Source organism: Rhipicephalus microplus, chromosome 1 (genome assembly GCF_043290135.1).
Source record: "Rhipicephalus microplus isolate Deutch F79 chromosome 1, USDA_Rmic, whole genome shotgun sequence".
In the NCBI taxonomy this organism is placed as follows: domain Eukaryota; kingdom Metazoa; phylum Arthropoda; class Arachnida; order Ixodida; family Ixodidae; genus Rhipicephalus; species Rhipicephalus microplus.
Window position 1 is genome coordinate 263,228,290 of NC_134700.1, and position 15,212 is coordinate 263,243,501.

The 15,212-nt window shown below is 46.9% G+C and overlaps 1 protein-coding gene across 1 annotated transcript in view; it reads right to left on the reverse strand.

Annotated features, from left to right (window-relative positions):
- Window positions 1-15,212, reverse strand: part of LOC142815291 (cell adhesion molecule DSCAM-like) — a 147,431-nt gene that overhangs the window by 1,595 nt on the left and 130,624 nt on the right. Inside the window, exons 4-6 of the mRNA XM_075894129.1 lie at window positions 8,803-9,041; window positions 4,995-5,156; window positions 474-828 (exon numbers count right to left, since the gene is read on the reverse strand). Of these exons, the coding sequence (XP_075750244.1) occupies window positions 474-828; window positions 4,995-5,156; window positions 8,803-9,041 (756 nt within the window). The remainder of the gene's footprint in view (window positions 1-473; window positions 829-4,994; window positions 5,157-8,802; window positions 9,042-15,212) is intronic.

Genomic DNA, 15,212 nt, shown 5'->3' on the forward strand with positions numbered 1-15,212 from the left:
AGCAGGTTTCTTTGAAGATAGTTACAGTAAACAGAGCTGAGGATTGCTAGGCGGTCTGCTTTTACCAATATACAACAACATTATATGCGTTGCTTGCATGCGGTCGGTCTGTAGCTGCTGACTTTCGCATACGCATCCCTTTTATGTACTCGTGAAAAAGTTTTAAAACGAAACCTAATATAGCTGCATTTCAACAGTTGGCGTGTTAAGTATTTCAAAACAAAAAAACGCCATGTAAATATAACACGTGAGAAGACATGACCAAGTTTAATTTTACGTAGGTTAACATGTCTGCAAGTCTGAAAGCATTCTGCTCCACCTCCATTCTTGTTAATACACTAGGCAGCTTAGTGCGTATTGATGATGCCTTCGCGGAGCAGTCGCCTGCCTCATGAGTACAAGATAGTAGCTGTGCGCTACCCGCTTGACTGTCAAACTATGCGGCCGTCTCCGACGAGCAATGGGGTGATTACCATTGAGCACGAATACGGCGACGCTCGTCGCGTCTGCGTTCGACGGCCCGCAGGTGTAGTTGCCGGAGTCCGAGGGCACTGCGTCGTGCACCAGCAGGCGTGACACTGCGGCGTTCCGGCCGGCCTTACGCACCAGGATGTGGCTCTTGGCCGCCTCGTCGTAGTTGATCATGCGATCGTTGTGGTACCAGAACACGAACACGGGCGGCTCGGGACTCTGGCTGATCTCGCACGTCAGGTTGATGGTGGAACCCGTCTTGAGGAACAGCTGACCCGAGCTGGCTCCCATGATCTCGGCGCGAGCCACAAGCACTCGCAGGCGCACGAACAGGCTCATCTTCGGATCCGAGCTCACCTGCGTACGTTGACGCAGCGAGAGGTTGTGAGGGCAACCTCAATCGTGGCTCTCGATAAACGTGTTAATCTAATAGTTTCTGACTTGTTCACTGCCAAGCTGTGCCATAGAGCCCCACACGCTTTCTTACTTTTCGCTTTGATGAACTGCTTAATCAACCGATCTCCTCCCACGTAAATCATTTTACACTGTCCATGCTGGAGCAAACTTTGTGTATGCAAACGAAGGTAGGCCGTGAGTAGTCAAGGTCATCGTCCTTTAAGGAACAACAACGACAAGAACAACGACAGCGACAACAACAACGGCGACGACAACAACAACGACAACAACAAAGTGAAAGTCAGTGTTCATACCCACATGCCTTCCAAATACGCAAGTGACTGAAGCAGGTATAGCACCCATGTGGGCAGGGCAGCGAAGATGAGACAGGTGTCTTGACTTATGAGCTCGTGGCAGTGCAAGTGTACATCAAGTTGTCGCAAGGAGAGTCTAAGTGTTAAAAGGGCAAGAGTGGGGGCTAGTTGGTTGAACATTGTTGAGACTCACACCGCGCTGGAATTAAACACACAAATAAAAGACACACTGAAGCACAGGTAGGACACACACGAGCGCGAACTAACAACTGTTTATTCGATGGAAATGTGACACACACATATATAGGTTGAAAGGAGAGAAAAAGAAGAAAAAGAAAGAGCGTGAACATGCGCACTGCCCACCAAGATAAAGCGCCCATCAGTGCTAATCAAATCTAGCCTTGTCAACTATCTAAAATGTCTACGTAAAAAAGTATATTCATTGTTTGACAAATGAATAGATGGCACACTAACACATTTGTCCTCACCAAACCTGCGCATCATGAAAGCTTCAATGATTTCTCTTTCCCTTTTGTCTTCTGATCTGGATAAAACAATGGTCTTTTCAAAGTTCGGCTTACAATGACACTTCATGCAATGGGTAGCTAAGTTACTGGGGTGACTGATTTGCTTGCAGTTATAATCATGCTCGCGTAAACGTGAGTTAAGGCACCTACCAGTTTGCCCAACGTACCAATTTCCGCAAGGCAAAGGAGTACCATATACAACATTTGTTTCACATGGAACAAATTTGTTAACATGCCTAACCGAACATATGTGGTTGTTCCCTTGGTTGCCGCTGTTTACTTGGTGACAAAGCGAAATTAATTTGTGAGGTGCCGTAAAGGTCATGGGTATGCCATGCCTACTTGCAATTTTTTTCAGTCCATGCGAAATGCCGTGAACGTAAGGCATAACAATAGGCCTCTCCTCTGGCTTCTCTTTTAATCCTACGTTCGTGTTGTGCGTGCTGCCGATGGTTTTTAAAAGCCTCTCGGCCAAGGCTGTGATTAAGGCATCAGGGTAATCACTGTCCCTAAGTCTATCAATCTGCTTCATCAAACTACGTGCAACCATGTGGTCACACGACTTTTGGCAGCTGTTTAACATGCACGCATATGCAACACTTCTTTTCACAAGCTTGGAGTGACCCGAGCTGTAGCTTAACAAACTTTTATCACCTCTAACGTCATATTCCCAGCACATGTGTCCCTCACCTTGCGAAATCATGATGTCTAAAAACTTTATGCCAGAACTTGTGGGCAACTCGTAAGTGAAATCAAGACCACGAAATGTTGTTTTAAACATCGCGACAAAAACTTCGGGTTTTATGTTGGCACATTTCGACCTAGGGAAACATAATAAAAAATCATCAACGTAGCGGAAACATGCCACGACGCCGTACCCTTGCAATCGGGGTTGCAATTCACGATCTCCTTTCGCCATGTACAAATTCGATAAGATCGGCGCCAAGCACGAGCCGATGCAGATACCGTCGTTCTGAACAAAAATGGATCCATTGAATTCCACGTACAATGACTGAAGGTAAAGGCGCAGCAAATCCAAAAAACTACGAACACTAATCCCACACTCGTTTTGAAATCTAACAACCCCGTAAGTGTCAATGCCTTCCTGCACCGTAGTGATGGCCTCAGTTTGTGGGATGTTGTAGTACATGTCCTTGACGTCTATAGATATGCACGTCACTGATTGTCCCTTCTTTAGGAATTCAATAATACCGTTTGAGTTGCTCACCCCAAAAGGGTCTTCCACTGCGATGAGTTCCAACATTCCTTTGAGAAATCTAGCTAAAATGTGCTGCCAAGTACCTTTATCTTCCACGATCATCCGGAAGGGATTGTCTTGCTTGTGCGTTTTGGTAGTGAAGAAGGGTCTCAATGTGGTCCCGTTGCAACCCTTAAGGTCCTTTTCCAGCTTCTGTAGTCCCAGTCGCTTACACAAGCTAACGGCTTTTTTGTGAACATTCTGCAACGATGCGCCATCGAGATCCACTATTGAGAAGTTCTTTTCAACCGCTTCTCTAGCCTTAACCAGGTGTCGGTCTACCGCCATAACTACAAATCTTCCCGTCTTGTCCGACAATTGTAGCGTCAAATTTTGGTCTTTTAAAAATTTTACCACGTTTTTCACATTCTAAGTGTATTCTACAAAGCCTAGCTTACATTAAAGCACGCAGCGTGAAGGGTAAGCTGAATGATGTGATTAGATTAACATACCTATCGAAATAAGTTCCTCCTGACTAAAACAGTTAGTATTGCTAGTTTCTATATATGCATAAGTATAGCCGCGGTATATGATCGCTTCTTATCCAAGCATATATACTTGCCTCAGGTTTCTTTTGACAAGCTGCGAAAATTCTACTCAATGCATGGCTACCTACTTCCTTAACTATTGAATGGCCTTGTGCGCTTGAGAAAAAAATTCTGGGCCACCTTAATATCGCCGTCTCGATAAAACTTAGAGTATCTGCAGCAATGTTGTAACTGCTTGAAATCTTCATCAATAACTTCACTACGCCTACGTATGTATAGGATAATGTGAATTGTATGCATATTCTGAAGTGCTTATTCATTTTCGTCCCCCATGCCTACATTCAAAATTCAACACGTTATCTAAATGTGCACCCTTATGTCATTAGAGAGCCATTATTGTTGATATTAGACAGTACTGAGCAGACGGTACTGTTTATTAACACAGATCTGAGCAGTAGAGTTAATCACTCAGCAAAAACGAAAGCATATGCTTGCAGTTATTATTGTTGATATTAGACAGTACTGAGCTGACAGTACTGTTTATTAACACAGATCTGAGCAGTAGAGTTAATCACTCAGCAAAAACGAAAGCATATGCTTGCAGTGAAGCTTGTTTTAAGAAACTGATGATATGTGTTTCGAGGAGTATTGATGAAAGGTCAAGAAAAACGCAGTACACCATTGGTAGCCTGAACGACATGCCCATCAGGGCACTAGCTGTTATATTGCCATGCAGGATGTAATGCTACGAAACATTCAATTAAGCATATCCAGTCGTGCAACAGTTACAAAAGCAATTTAGAAGGCAAACACCAGAGTCTGCGCAGCTAGCTCCTACGCAAACAAACACTTACCAAACCGTTCCTAAACGGAGGTGTTAGTAAACACAAAAGTCTGTTTTCTCTGAGCGCGATCATTGGTCCAGTCACCGCTTGTCACACAAGAGACACGCGAATGCATGCACTGCAGTGACTAGAAGCACATGCGACTTTCACGTCTCTCACTCGCTAGATTTCGTGCCGACCGGCTGTGCCCCCGCGATCTCCCAAGACAGCGCAGCTCTGGTCGACTGGCTCGCCCTACGCCATCTCCTAACGCCGACAAGGGCTCTCGCTGAGTGGTGCCCAGTCGTCAGACTCTTGCGACCGTGTCCATCTTTCCTATATTCTCCTTATTTCTGTATGTGGGTCTCTCTGTCCCTGCCCCTATTTTTATTCCTATCCATTTTATTCCTGCCTATCCCTTTTAGTCCCCCTTACCCCCATCCCTCGTGAGTCACTGTTGAAGTGTCGCACCATGCTGCAGGCAATCACTGGCTCACTTTTCTCTTCTTTTCTCTCCTTTAAGAATCACTTACAAAAAATACTTTCACGTCGGCCATCTGCTGCAATAGTTCATTAGGCTGAGCAAGTGACAGTTTTGTAGAATAAAACATTCTATATGACCTTCACCCAATACGGCAAACGTAGAAGACCTCCGTTTTCTTTTTGTTACGTACGCTTTCACGCGTTACGTAATCCGTAAAGGTTCACCATCTCACCTGGCACTCGTAGAGTCCCTGGTCATTTAGCTGAGCGTAGCGTATCTGCAGAGCCCAGTCGTTGGAGCGTTCTAGGTGGATGGCCTGAAAACGCGGGTCCTGGACATACGTGTCCAGGCCCACCGTCAGCACGTGCAGGTCTTTGCGCCTGATCCACGTTACCTGCATAAAAAGAAAAAGTTCTCTGTCTGAGTTTTCAAAAACAAAATACAGAAGAAACTTGCGATAGTTTTGTCGAATTTACAATGTTGTCGACTCAGAGCCAAATATAAAGTTGCAAATTTTGAAAAAAAAAAGAAACACAACAATCAGCCCGGCAACACAAGCACATGAAAGTTGTGCGCACAGACTGCGACATAGGCGTCAGTTCATTTATAGATCACTTATATATTTTCTTCTCTCTCTCTCTATTTCTGTGTGTCAAACCTTTTCTCATTCCCCCAGCATCGGGTAGCAGTCCGACATGCGTCTGGTTAACCGACCTATCTTCTCCCTTTTGTTTTCTTCCTTCCCAAGCCACAAAAGCTACCAATTTTTTTACCCCCCCCCCTCCCCCATAAAACAGAAACAAATCACATTATGGGTGCGAAACAAACATGTACTATTTCCTAGTGCTAACACATCTACTGCAATAAAACTAGCCATCCTCCACGAAGTTGACTGATGAGTACAGAATGCAGTTTATCCGTTCAGCACATGCATTTCATTCTACATATATATGCATTTCCGAGGAATAAATTGATATATTTGTACAGCGGCGTCCTTGTGTGTGCCCTTGCAAGGGTTTGTCCTCGTGCTTCCAAGTGCGCAGCCACCATCGATCAGTCAGTCAGTCAGTCAAGAACTTTAATATATGGTCCTGAGGAGTTTAAGCCACCAGGGTGCCCACGTGGGACATCCTAGCAGCCGCTATCGTAGGCGACGCCCGAGTCGGGGCGGGAACGTGGTGGCGTTCCGCCAGTTCTTGGGCCCTCTGGACTGCCTTAAGTTGGTTTCGGAGATTGGGGCTCCTGAGTGCCTCCTCCCAGTCGGACTCACTGGTGAGAGGTCCCTGAGGTAACGCGGGACATTGCCAGAGCATGTGCGCGAGTGAACAGTACACTTCTGTGCAATCTGGGCACTGTGAATTTATGTCTGAATTATAATGGCTGAGTCGGCCCCGTGATGGGTACGATCTCGTTTGTAACATTCTAAAGGCTACTTCTTGCGCGCGTTCGAGTTTTGAATGGGGTAAAGGGTATCGGCTTCTGCTGTGTCGGTAGTGGGAGGTAATTTCATGGAAGGTGAGTAGTGGGTCATTAAACTGCACGTCTGGGCCCAGCTCTTCGGTGGCTGATTGATCGTCACGGTGGGTCAGTTCTCGTGCTCGATCATGAGCCATTTCGTTGAGGTTGGGTTGTTGTGGGTGAACGTCTTTGCCCATGTGGGCAGGGAACCAAGAGAGGTAGTGCGAGCCCGTATATTTCCGTGTTTGTAAAATGCGGGCTGCTTCTGGAGCGATGTTGCCGGTTTCGTAAGCCCGAATGGCGGCGCGAGAGTCTGTGAAGACATTAGTGAGTGAGGGGTCGGTCATCGCTAAAGCTATAGCAACTTGTTCGGCTATGGCGCTTGTTGATAGCCTAACCGAGGCGGCTGAGCGTAGGGCTCCGTCGCCATCTACTACCGCGAGTGCGAAAGAGGAGGAGTTACCGTATTGCGCTGCGTCGACGAATGCGGTAGAGTTGCGATTCGCGGCGGTACGGTTTAGGATCGCGCGAGCGCGGGCCAGCCGTCTGCCTTCGTTGTGTTGTGGGTGGACATTTCGCGGAAATGGGGTTACCATGTAAGTAGCTCGGACAACTCTGGGGAGGGTTACTGCGCGTTCAAGGCAGGGGTGTGGGGACATGCCGGCCTCGCTTAGAAGTCGGCGGCCTGCCTTGGAGGAGGAGAGGCGGATCACTTGGGCCGTGGTCTGGGCCTCGATCACTTCATCGATGCCGTTGTGCATGCCTAGTTGGTCGAGACGGGAAGTGCTCGTGTTTTGAGGCAAACCAAGGACTTGTTTAATGCTTTTGCGCATGAGTGTGTTTAGTTTCGTCTTTTCTACCTTCGTCCAGTTGTGGGCAGAGGCGACGTAATTGATGTGACTCATTAGGAACGCGTGGTATATGCGCAGAAGGTTGGCCTCTCCAAGGCCTCGTCTACGACCCGAGACTCGCTGAATGAGTCGGAGCATGTTCTCGGTTTTAGCTGTGATATGTTTAATTGTTCTTGCATGACAGCCAGTGGCCTCGACGAGGAGGCCGAGAATGCGTATGGAGTCCACGCGGGGTATTCGCTGCCCATCTTTGGCGTGTAGCGCTATGGGTAGATCACCTAAGGGTGTTAAGTTACGAACGCCTTGGCGAGATTGCCGGTACAGTAGCAACTCTGATTTTGTGGGCGACAAACGAAGTCCAGTGTTTTTTAAGTAGGCTTCTGTGGTATTGAGAGCAGTTTGAAGGGCTTGCTCCAACTCCGCCAATGAGCCTCCCGGGCACCAGATGGTGATGTCATCTGCGTATATAGCATGGTTTATGTTTGGGATCTCGCGGAGTTTGTCAGATAGTCCCTTCATTACTATGTTAAAAAGGAGTGGAGAAATGACTGCCCCTTGTGGTGTCCCGTTGGAACCTAATGTGTAAGTGTCGGATGTAAGTTGCGATAAATGCAGCTGAGCTTTTCGATTTTGCAGAAAAGAACGAATGTACGCCTGGAATCTTTTACCGAGACCAAGGCTGGCAATGGATTCCAGTATAAAGCGGTGTGAGACGCTGTCGAATGCTTTAGTGAGGTCTAGGGCGAGAATGCCACGAACATCTCTCGTTTTTGAGTCGAAGATCTGTTTCTTTAGTAATAGCATGACGTCTTGTGTTGAAAGGTGCGGACGGAACCCGACCATGTTGAACGGGAAGAGTTCGTGATCCTCTATGTAGCACCATCGATCATCTAAACAAATAGCAGCGGCGCATACGTACGACTGCATTCGTGGATGCTCGTTAGAAATTGCGTGCAACTGGCCATGACGATGCCAACCACGAGAGTAAGTGCGCCTAAGCGAAATTCCTCTGCAATGCATTCTAATTTCATGCGGTAAAGAAAATACTTACAGGGTCTCTTACGCTTTCTCCTTTGACAACTAGAAGTTCAAAGCCACCACTTTCTTTTTCTTATCAGTTTATGCAACTATCCTCGCCCCCACGCATGCTTGAAAATTTTCTGAACCAAGCGTGGTTTCGCCCTGCCTCCAAGATCGGAGGTATTGCGCGGTTTCTGCACCACACCTGGTTTTACATAGCCGCCGTGATCAGTCCACCTTTGACCAAGAGACAATGTCACGTGATGACGTCCCAGTGACGCCGTAATCTCATCACAATGATGTCACAAGAACGTCAAAAAAATTTGTCAATCCGCGACATCGTGACCACTTCACATCTAGACGCCATGACGCGATTAATTTTTGCGTCAGAAGCGTCGACCCCACCAACGGGGGTGTTGACGCTACTGATGCATTTGCATGTTTGATGACGCACCTAAACGCCCGACCGCGCGTACGCGTTGCAGCGAGTCAGCGCGTGGTTAGTTCACGTAACGTAAGTTCACGTCAGCGCGTGGTCAGTGCCACGCAATCTTCCTAAGGAGAGACAGGGCTCGCAGCATGAAGTAGCCACTCACCCGGTCTCTCCATATATGGAGAGGTCACGGCACCACGCTAAAAGCCGCGCGCTGCCACGCTGCAACGCGTACGGGCTGTCCGTCCTTAAAGCTTTCATGAAACGTTAAGACTCACCGTCTTGTCGCCCAGGTTGTTGACCATGCAGCTGAGGTACACGGTCTGTCCCAGCTGCGTGGTGACGTTACGTGGCGTTGCGGGGTCGAAAGACGGCGCCGTGTGTCCCGCGAACGGCCAGTAGTCCGGCGAACCGACGTAGCCCAGTTGCTGCTGCTGCGGTGGCGCCGATTTGAGGATGCGCGCTGGCTCGGCGCCGTCCAGCCGCAGTGTCCGCGGCGGCTTAGCCCACGGGGTCTCTGCGAAAGCAAAGAAAAGATAATTATGCAATCATGAACGACTAAATAAACCGAGAAATTCGGGGAAAATATGCGGCACGAAAATGGGACGCCCAAAAGCGCGGGTACAAGCAGAGTGAAGCGCAGAACAAGAAGAAAGACAGTGTCTCGCCCTAACGTTAAAATGAAGAGAGTGTCTCGCTCTGCTTGTGCTGGCATGCACGCTACTTCATTTTTGAACACAGTCATGTGCGCATATACAGAAAAAAAGAACAGCAGTGAGTTCGATATATTTTACGGTTAGTACAACACTTTTAAAGAATTCGCGGTATTTTCGCAGTCAATTTTAGTGGACACGTAAGCTTCACTGCAATATTTTACACTAATGCATAGAAGATGGCCTCACGGCAATCCACAAAGACCATGATGTTGTTGTTGTTGTTGTTGTTGTTGTTGTTGTTGTTGTTGTTGTTGTTGTTGTTGTTGTTGTTGTCGTCGTCGTCGTCGTCGTCGTCTTTCTTTTTTTTTTGCGCCGTTTAGTGTTGGACGTGAGGAAAGCAATATATTCAGGGAAGTCAGTTCTGCGCGAAACAGTATGGTATCGTCTTCAAAAAGCGTTTCTCACACATTTTCCTACGCAGCTGTGCCAACTTCTTGGGCGCCAGCAGCCTCGATAGTGCGTGTTGATCGCAATATTAAACTAATACTTTACTCATGATGGTTCAGCGAACTGGGAGCGCGGGGATAAACACAGACACAAAGCAAAGAGGAGGCACACAGCACGAGTGCCTCCTCTTTGCTTTGTGTCTGTGTTTACCATCGCGCTCCCCGTTCGCTGAACCATCATGAATTACCAACTAGCTCACCTTTCCATTATATTGTAATACTTTACTCAGCATGCTTCTTGCAATGCATGGTGACTGTACGCAGCGGCGACAGAGAAGACTTCTTTTTTTCTGTACGTTTGTCTTTGTAAAAGGTTATCCCCAGCTTTGTGGAGAAGAGCAGCTTCTTCCATCTCACTAACAAAGGGAGCGGAGGTTTAAAGAGAAGCGATCGGAAACCACGCACAGCGGGCCAACCGGTGCGACAACCAGGAATCACGGCAGGAAGCATGTGTTGACAACATGTATAGTTGCACACGGGGCCCTTCTAATGACACCACCTGCTCTCCCAAGTGCACGCGAGAAAGTCCGCTTTCGTTAGGAAGCGGCCACTCCTTAAGTGACAGAGCCAACCTTCTGAGGCGTTTCCCACTGCCTTTCACGTTATGCCAAAACCGCGACATGATTATGAGACGCGTCGTAGTGGTCGGGCTTCGGAAACATCTAACATATGGCGTTGTTTAACGCACATTACGCAGGCCTTCATCACATCAATCGAAATGCAGCCCCCATTTCGTCTCCGCGGAGTTGCATTAACCGCAACGGGGATCGAATTCTCGACCTTCGGGTCAGCATGCCGAGAGCCGCAACCACTGCACTACCTCGGTGGACTCCGGCTGCCTGGTGTTCGATATGTAGTGGTAGGGCTGTTTTTGTTCTAAGAAGCCGAACATTTTCCCATACATTGATGTTAAGGCATAGCCGCATTCAGAAATAGTTCTATTTACCCGCGTTAGATATAGTTGATCTGATTGATATGGGGGGTTTAACGTCCCGAAACCACCATATGATTATGAGAGACGCCGTATAGTGGAGGGCTCCAGAAATTTATACCATCTGGGGTTCTTTAACGTGGACCCAAATCTGAGCACACGAGCCTACAGCGATTTCGCCTCCATCGAAACGCTCCATATATTTGGATTTGACCATAATAAACTGCGCTGCCGACATTCATCTCAAATATACGTGTTATGTCAGTCTACTTTTGTTACTCGACATGCATCTCGGTGTTTTTGCGATTGTTGTATTCATGAAACTGGCGGCAACAAACTTTCTATAGAAGTTCATGGGGTCAGTCTTTGTGGTTAGTATACAATCCTGTTCGATGAAAAAAAAAGAGTCAAAGCAAAAATAATACAACGTGCAAGTAAGTTTGGCTATACGCGGAGGTGGACGCATGCACTAACGGCTCGGCAATCTGGTTATGGGCCGGCAAGACGGCGCAAAAGTGCAAGAAATGAAGGAAGCTAGAAATTTAGGCATACAAGGTAACGAATAAGGAAGTTAAAAAAGCACGAGCAAATGAGGCTCTGCAAAGATGACGCAAAATGTATGCTTTCGACATTGTGTTAAAAAGTGGGAGTTGTGCCCCCGAGGCTCCTGAGGAACACTATTAAGCCACGGCTGTCCTGGTTAAACGACGGCGGCTGTTCGGCAAATGTACTGCACAATGACCGAAACGCATGCTTTCATTAACGCGAGACAGGACGAACCAACCAACGATCCGAGAGCTTAAGGTGCGACTTACTATCACCGTGGACCCTGACAGAGAAGCAACGGTAGAATCCGATATGGGACTTTTCCGTTGGAAGCCGCCACCAAACCAGCACCATTACGTCTCGTCCAAATGGTTATGCCTAGAAAATACAGTGAATAGTTGTGCGTCTTCGTTTGGGTCTCCTCAGTCATGCATGAAAAAAAAAAAACGGAGAAATCGCTTTAGCTGGCTGGACGAAACAGTCTGTCGTTAGCGATGCGCTACGCTGTGAACAATAGTGAGAACAGCGAGCGGTATAGCTGTTGTGCCGATGGTAAGCACCTCGAGCACCGTTCTTTCCGACACGTACTGAATTAGACCTTGTTCGGCGTAATTCGGTGGCTGTGAGAGCCGTGCGGGATGAAGTCGTGCATGTCATGACTGTTCGCGAACATTACACATAGAACAAATTTGCCATGTTAACGAATAAGAATCGCTTCGAATATGGACGCACATTTCTCCCACAACGACGAGCTTTCAGCTGCTTCGGGACGCTGAAGCTATACGAATCCATTAGCGCATTAGAATACTGCGAGTCGTTTAGTGCGCATATTTTTTTTATTCAACAATACTGCCTGCTCCATTCGAGATCATTGCAGGAGAAACACATGTTAGAGTGTCACCTAAGAAAAGAGAACAAAAGAAAATTTGGATAATGCACTCAAAACTATTTAGAACAAGACTACAATTAAACTGCTGCAATAACTATACAATAGCGTCCACAGAAAGCCACAGGATCAAGAACAGTAAAAAATGTAAGTAAATCGCATGATAATGCGCCTTTCCAGATACGTTCATATAAAATAGGAAAGAGAGAAAAAGAAAAGAGACTCCTTCAGTCGCGGCCAATACATTTAGGTACAGTATGTGTATTATTAAAACATAACTTTTATGAACGTTACTAGAAAAAGAATAATCAGAAAAAAATGGTCCAGAAAAGCGCAACAGCTTAAACAAAAGAGAAAAATTTGAGTACTTCGCACAACTATCGGCATCTTCAAATACGTACATGTAAGCAAAAAAAAAACTCATTAGTCACAGCCGATGCACTTAACTACATAAGCACAATATTACGATACACTCTTGCATTAGCGTTTACGAAAAAAAAAAATGCTGACTTACTGTTCGGATAATAACACTGCACAGTAAAGTATAATTTCTAGGAGGAAAAACACGACGAACAGAATGGCTTCTGCATCTGCGTGGTCATCAGCACTTTTTACAATGGTCTTACACAATAGTTTATGTACTTGAAATTAGTTATCGTTTTACCTAATTCATTCCATTATCTAATTTCCAGAGAAAAATAAGACAAGAAAATCTAAGGCACTGTTGCTCTTAGTTGAGTATTCACCTAATGTTTGCTAAGGTTTGCGTCATAGAGGCCTTTGTGGGTGTTGTTATGCCTGCGAGTCCACAGCGAACGTCCGTGCCTCTGAAAAAGGCAATCTGTGTCAAGGCCAGCACGCGAGCCCGCCTGACGCGATCAACAACTCAACGGCGTCATCACGCGACGGCACCTTGCTGGCGCGCACGTGCCGTGAGTCACCTCAGCCCGCGCGCCCGTCGAGTAAACAACCGGCGTCTTCCTGTCTGGCGGGTCTGACGCAATGCCTGGCGACGTCACTCGTCCTTGGGTGCAGCCACCTGCAGCGTAGCCTCTCCAGATTCGATGAGAAAGAAGGACGCGGCCCAGCGGCGACCCCATTGGAGGATTCCGACCTCACGACAAGCGGCGCTTCTTGTTGGACATTTGGGTTGGACCCGGTGCATATAAAAGAAGCCCTGCGGCGCGTCGCGAGCAGCAGTCCTATGTGAGAGCAGACATGTGTGTCAGAGAAGAGAGCTATGTGATAGAGAGTTGAGCTGTGTGTCAGAGAGGAGAGCTATGTGATAAAGATTTGAGCTATGTGTTAGCAGCAGACCCATTTGAGAGTAGAGCTATGTGTTAGAAAGAAGCTCTTCGCGTCTCTGTCGGCCCCAGTGCCGAATTTGTAACGCCTCTGTATATAAATGTGCTGTACATAAACCTTGTTTAACTCACCGTCGTCTCGTCCGCTCGTCTATCAGCTCTGCGCAGAAGCAGTCGCGAGATGAGAAACCTACGCTACCAAACGGCTGGTGACCTTCCCGGTGGAATGGAATTCGGAGCAGTGGCGCCTTCGGGACCGTGTTGGCGTCGCCGTCTTTCGAAACAGTGGTTGCAGCGGTGAGATTCGTAGCGCCCTTCGTAACGTCGTCGGAGGCGCGCTTCGCAACAGTGTTTAATGAGATTAACTTAGTGGCGTCAACCTTAATTTCGCCATTCAAACATTAAAATAGGGTCTTTATTCTCGCCATCATTGCTATGTTTTCTATGATTAGTAATTCGACTTTCATCGAAAGTTATGTTGGTGAATCAGTATACGATTGTATTAAATACACAGCGGATCGTTTTGCGTTGCACGCCTTCCAGATGAGATAAGCGGTTTCATAGTAATGCCCCGCCGCGGTGGTCTAGTGGCTAAGGTAATCGGCTGCTGGCCCACAGGTCGCGGGTTCGAATCCCGGCTGCGGCGGCTGCGTTTCCGATGGAGGCGGAAATGTTGTAGGCTCGTGTGCTCAGATTTGGGTGCACGTTAAAGAACCCCAGGTGGTCGAAATTTCCGGAGCCCTCCACTACGGCGTCTCTCATAATCATATGGTGGTTTTGGGACGTTGAACTCCATGTATCAATCAATTTCATAGTAAGTGAGAACGCGCGAGGGCGCATTATTTTTTATTCGTACGTCGCAGTTGGTAAAAAAGGCAGTGCTGATACGTGACCAACTTCCACAAAAGTACAGTAACGTTTCATTCAATACTATCTGCGCAATACCGGTGCAAAAAACTGTTATTGGAGTATGTTATCGTTTTGCCTAGTTCGTCTCTCCAACGTATTCTTTTGTTCAAAGGCACTTACACAACTAAACAAAACTGAAATGAAACAAGAGTGAAGTGCTGTGTTGATATTCAAGACAATGTACAGTGCCTAGTTTTTATGAAGTATAATTGATTCTTCAAAACGGCAATTAGTAAATCAGAGGGAGAGATAAAGGTAATAAAGGTAACCCGAGGAAGATTCCGGTTTGCTACCCTGCACTTCGTAATAAGAAATAGGTTGTAGAAGAACGAACGAGAAAAAGTGTTTGTGACAATAGGCGAAAAAACAAATCGGCAAATCCCACGTACCTAGGGAATCGGCGTTATGCGAAGATTGCGGATGGAAGGTGACTGTGCTGTAATTTTGTTATTGAGATATACATTAGAGAGTGGCACTAAATATATGTACAAATGCACGCACAGAGATGCGTTAAACAGCCGCGTTTGTCTTTTATAACCACTTGTTTACAGTTGCGTAACGATGCCAACAGCAACGTGGGTATCAGCAACACCAGAAGTGGTAAGCTGATATGCAGCTCTGGTACTCTTGAGGATGGTAGTCCTGGAATGCTACATAAGTCAACTTCACTGGATGGCGCCTAACTACAATTTACGTTAACCCAATGTGACAGTGGTATTGCAGTAGTACATATTCCTACGTGGGTTCGTTTCGATTTACCTGTTTACGCCCACGAAGACTGTTAGCAATGCTCGGCGCCGATAACGCTTCAGTCTTCGAGAAACTTCACGACCGTAGTACATCGATTTGTTAAGAATGCGCGCGAGACTAGAACATTCAAGCTCGATTCAAAGATTGCGCGACCACCATTGATAAGATTGGAAAGTTCGTCGCTTGATAAGGCAAATCCC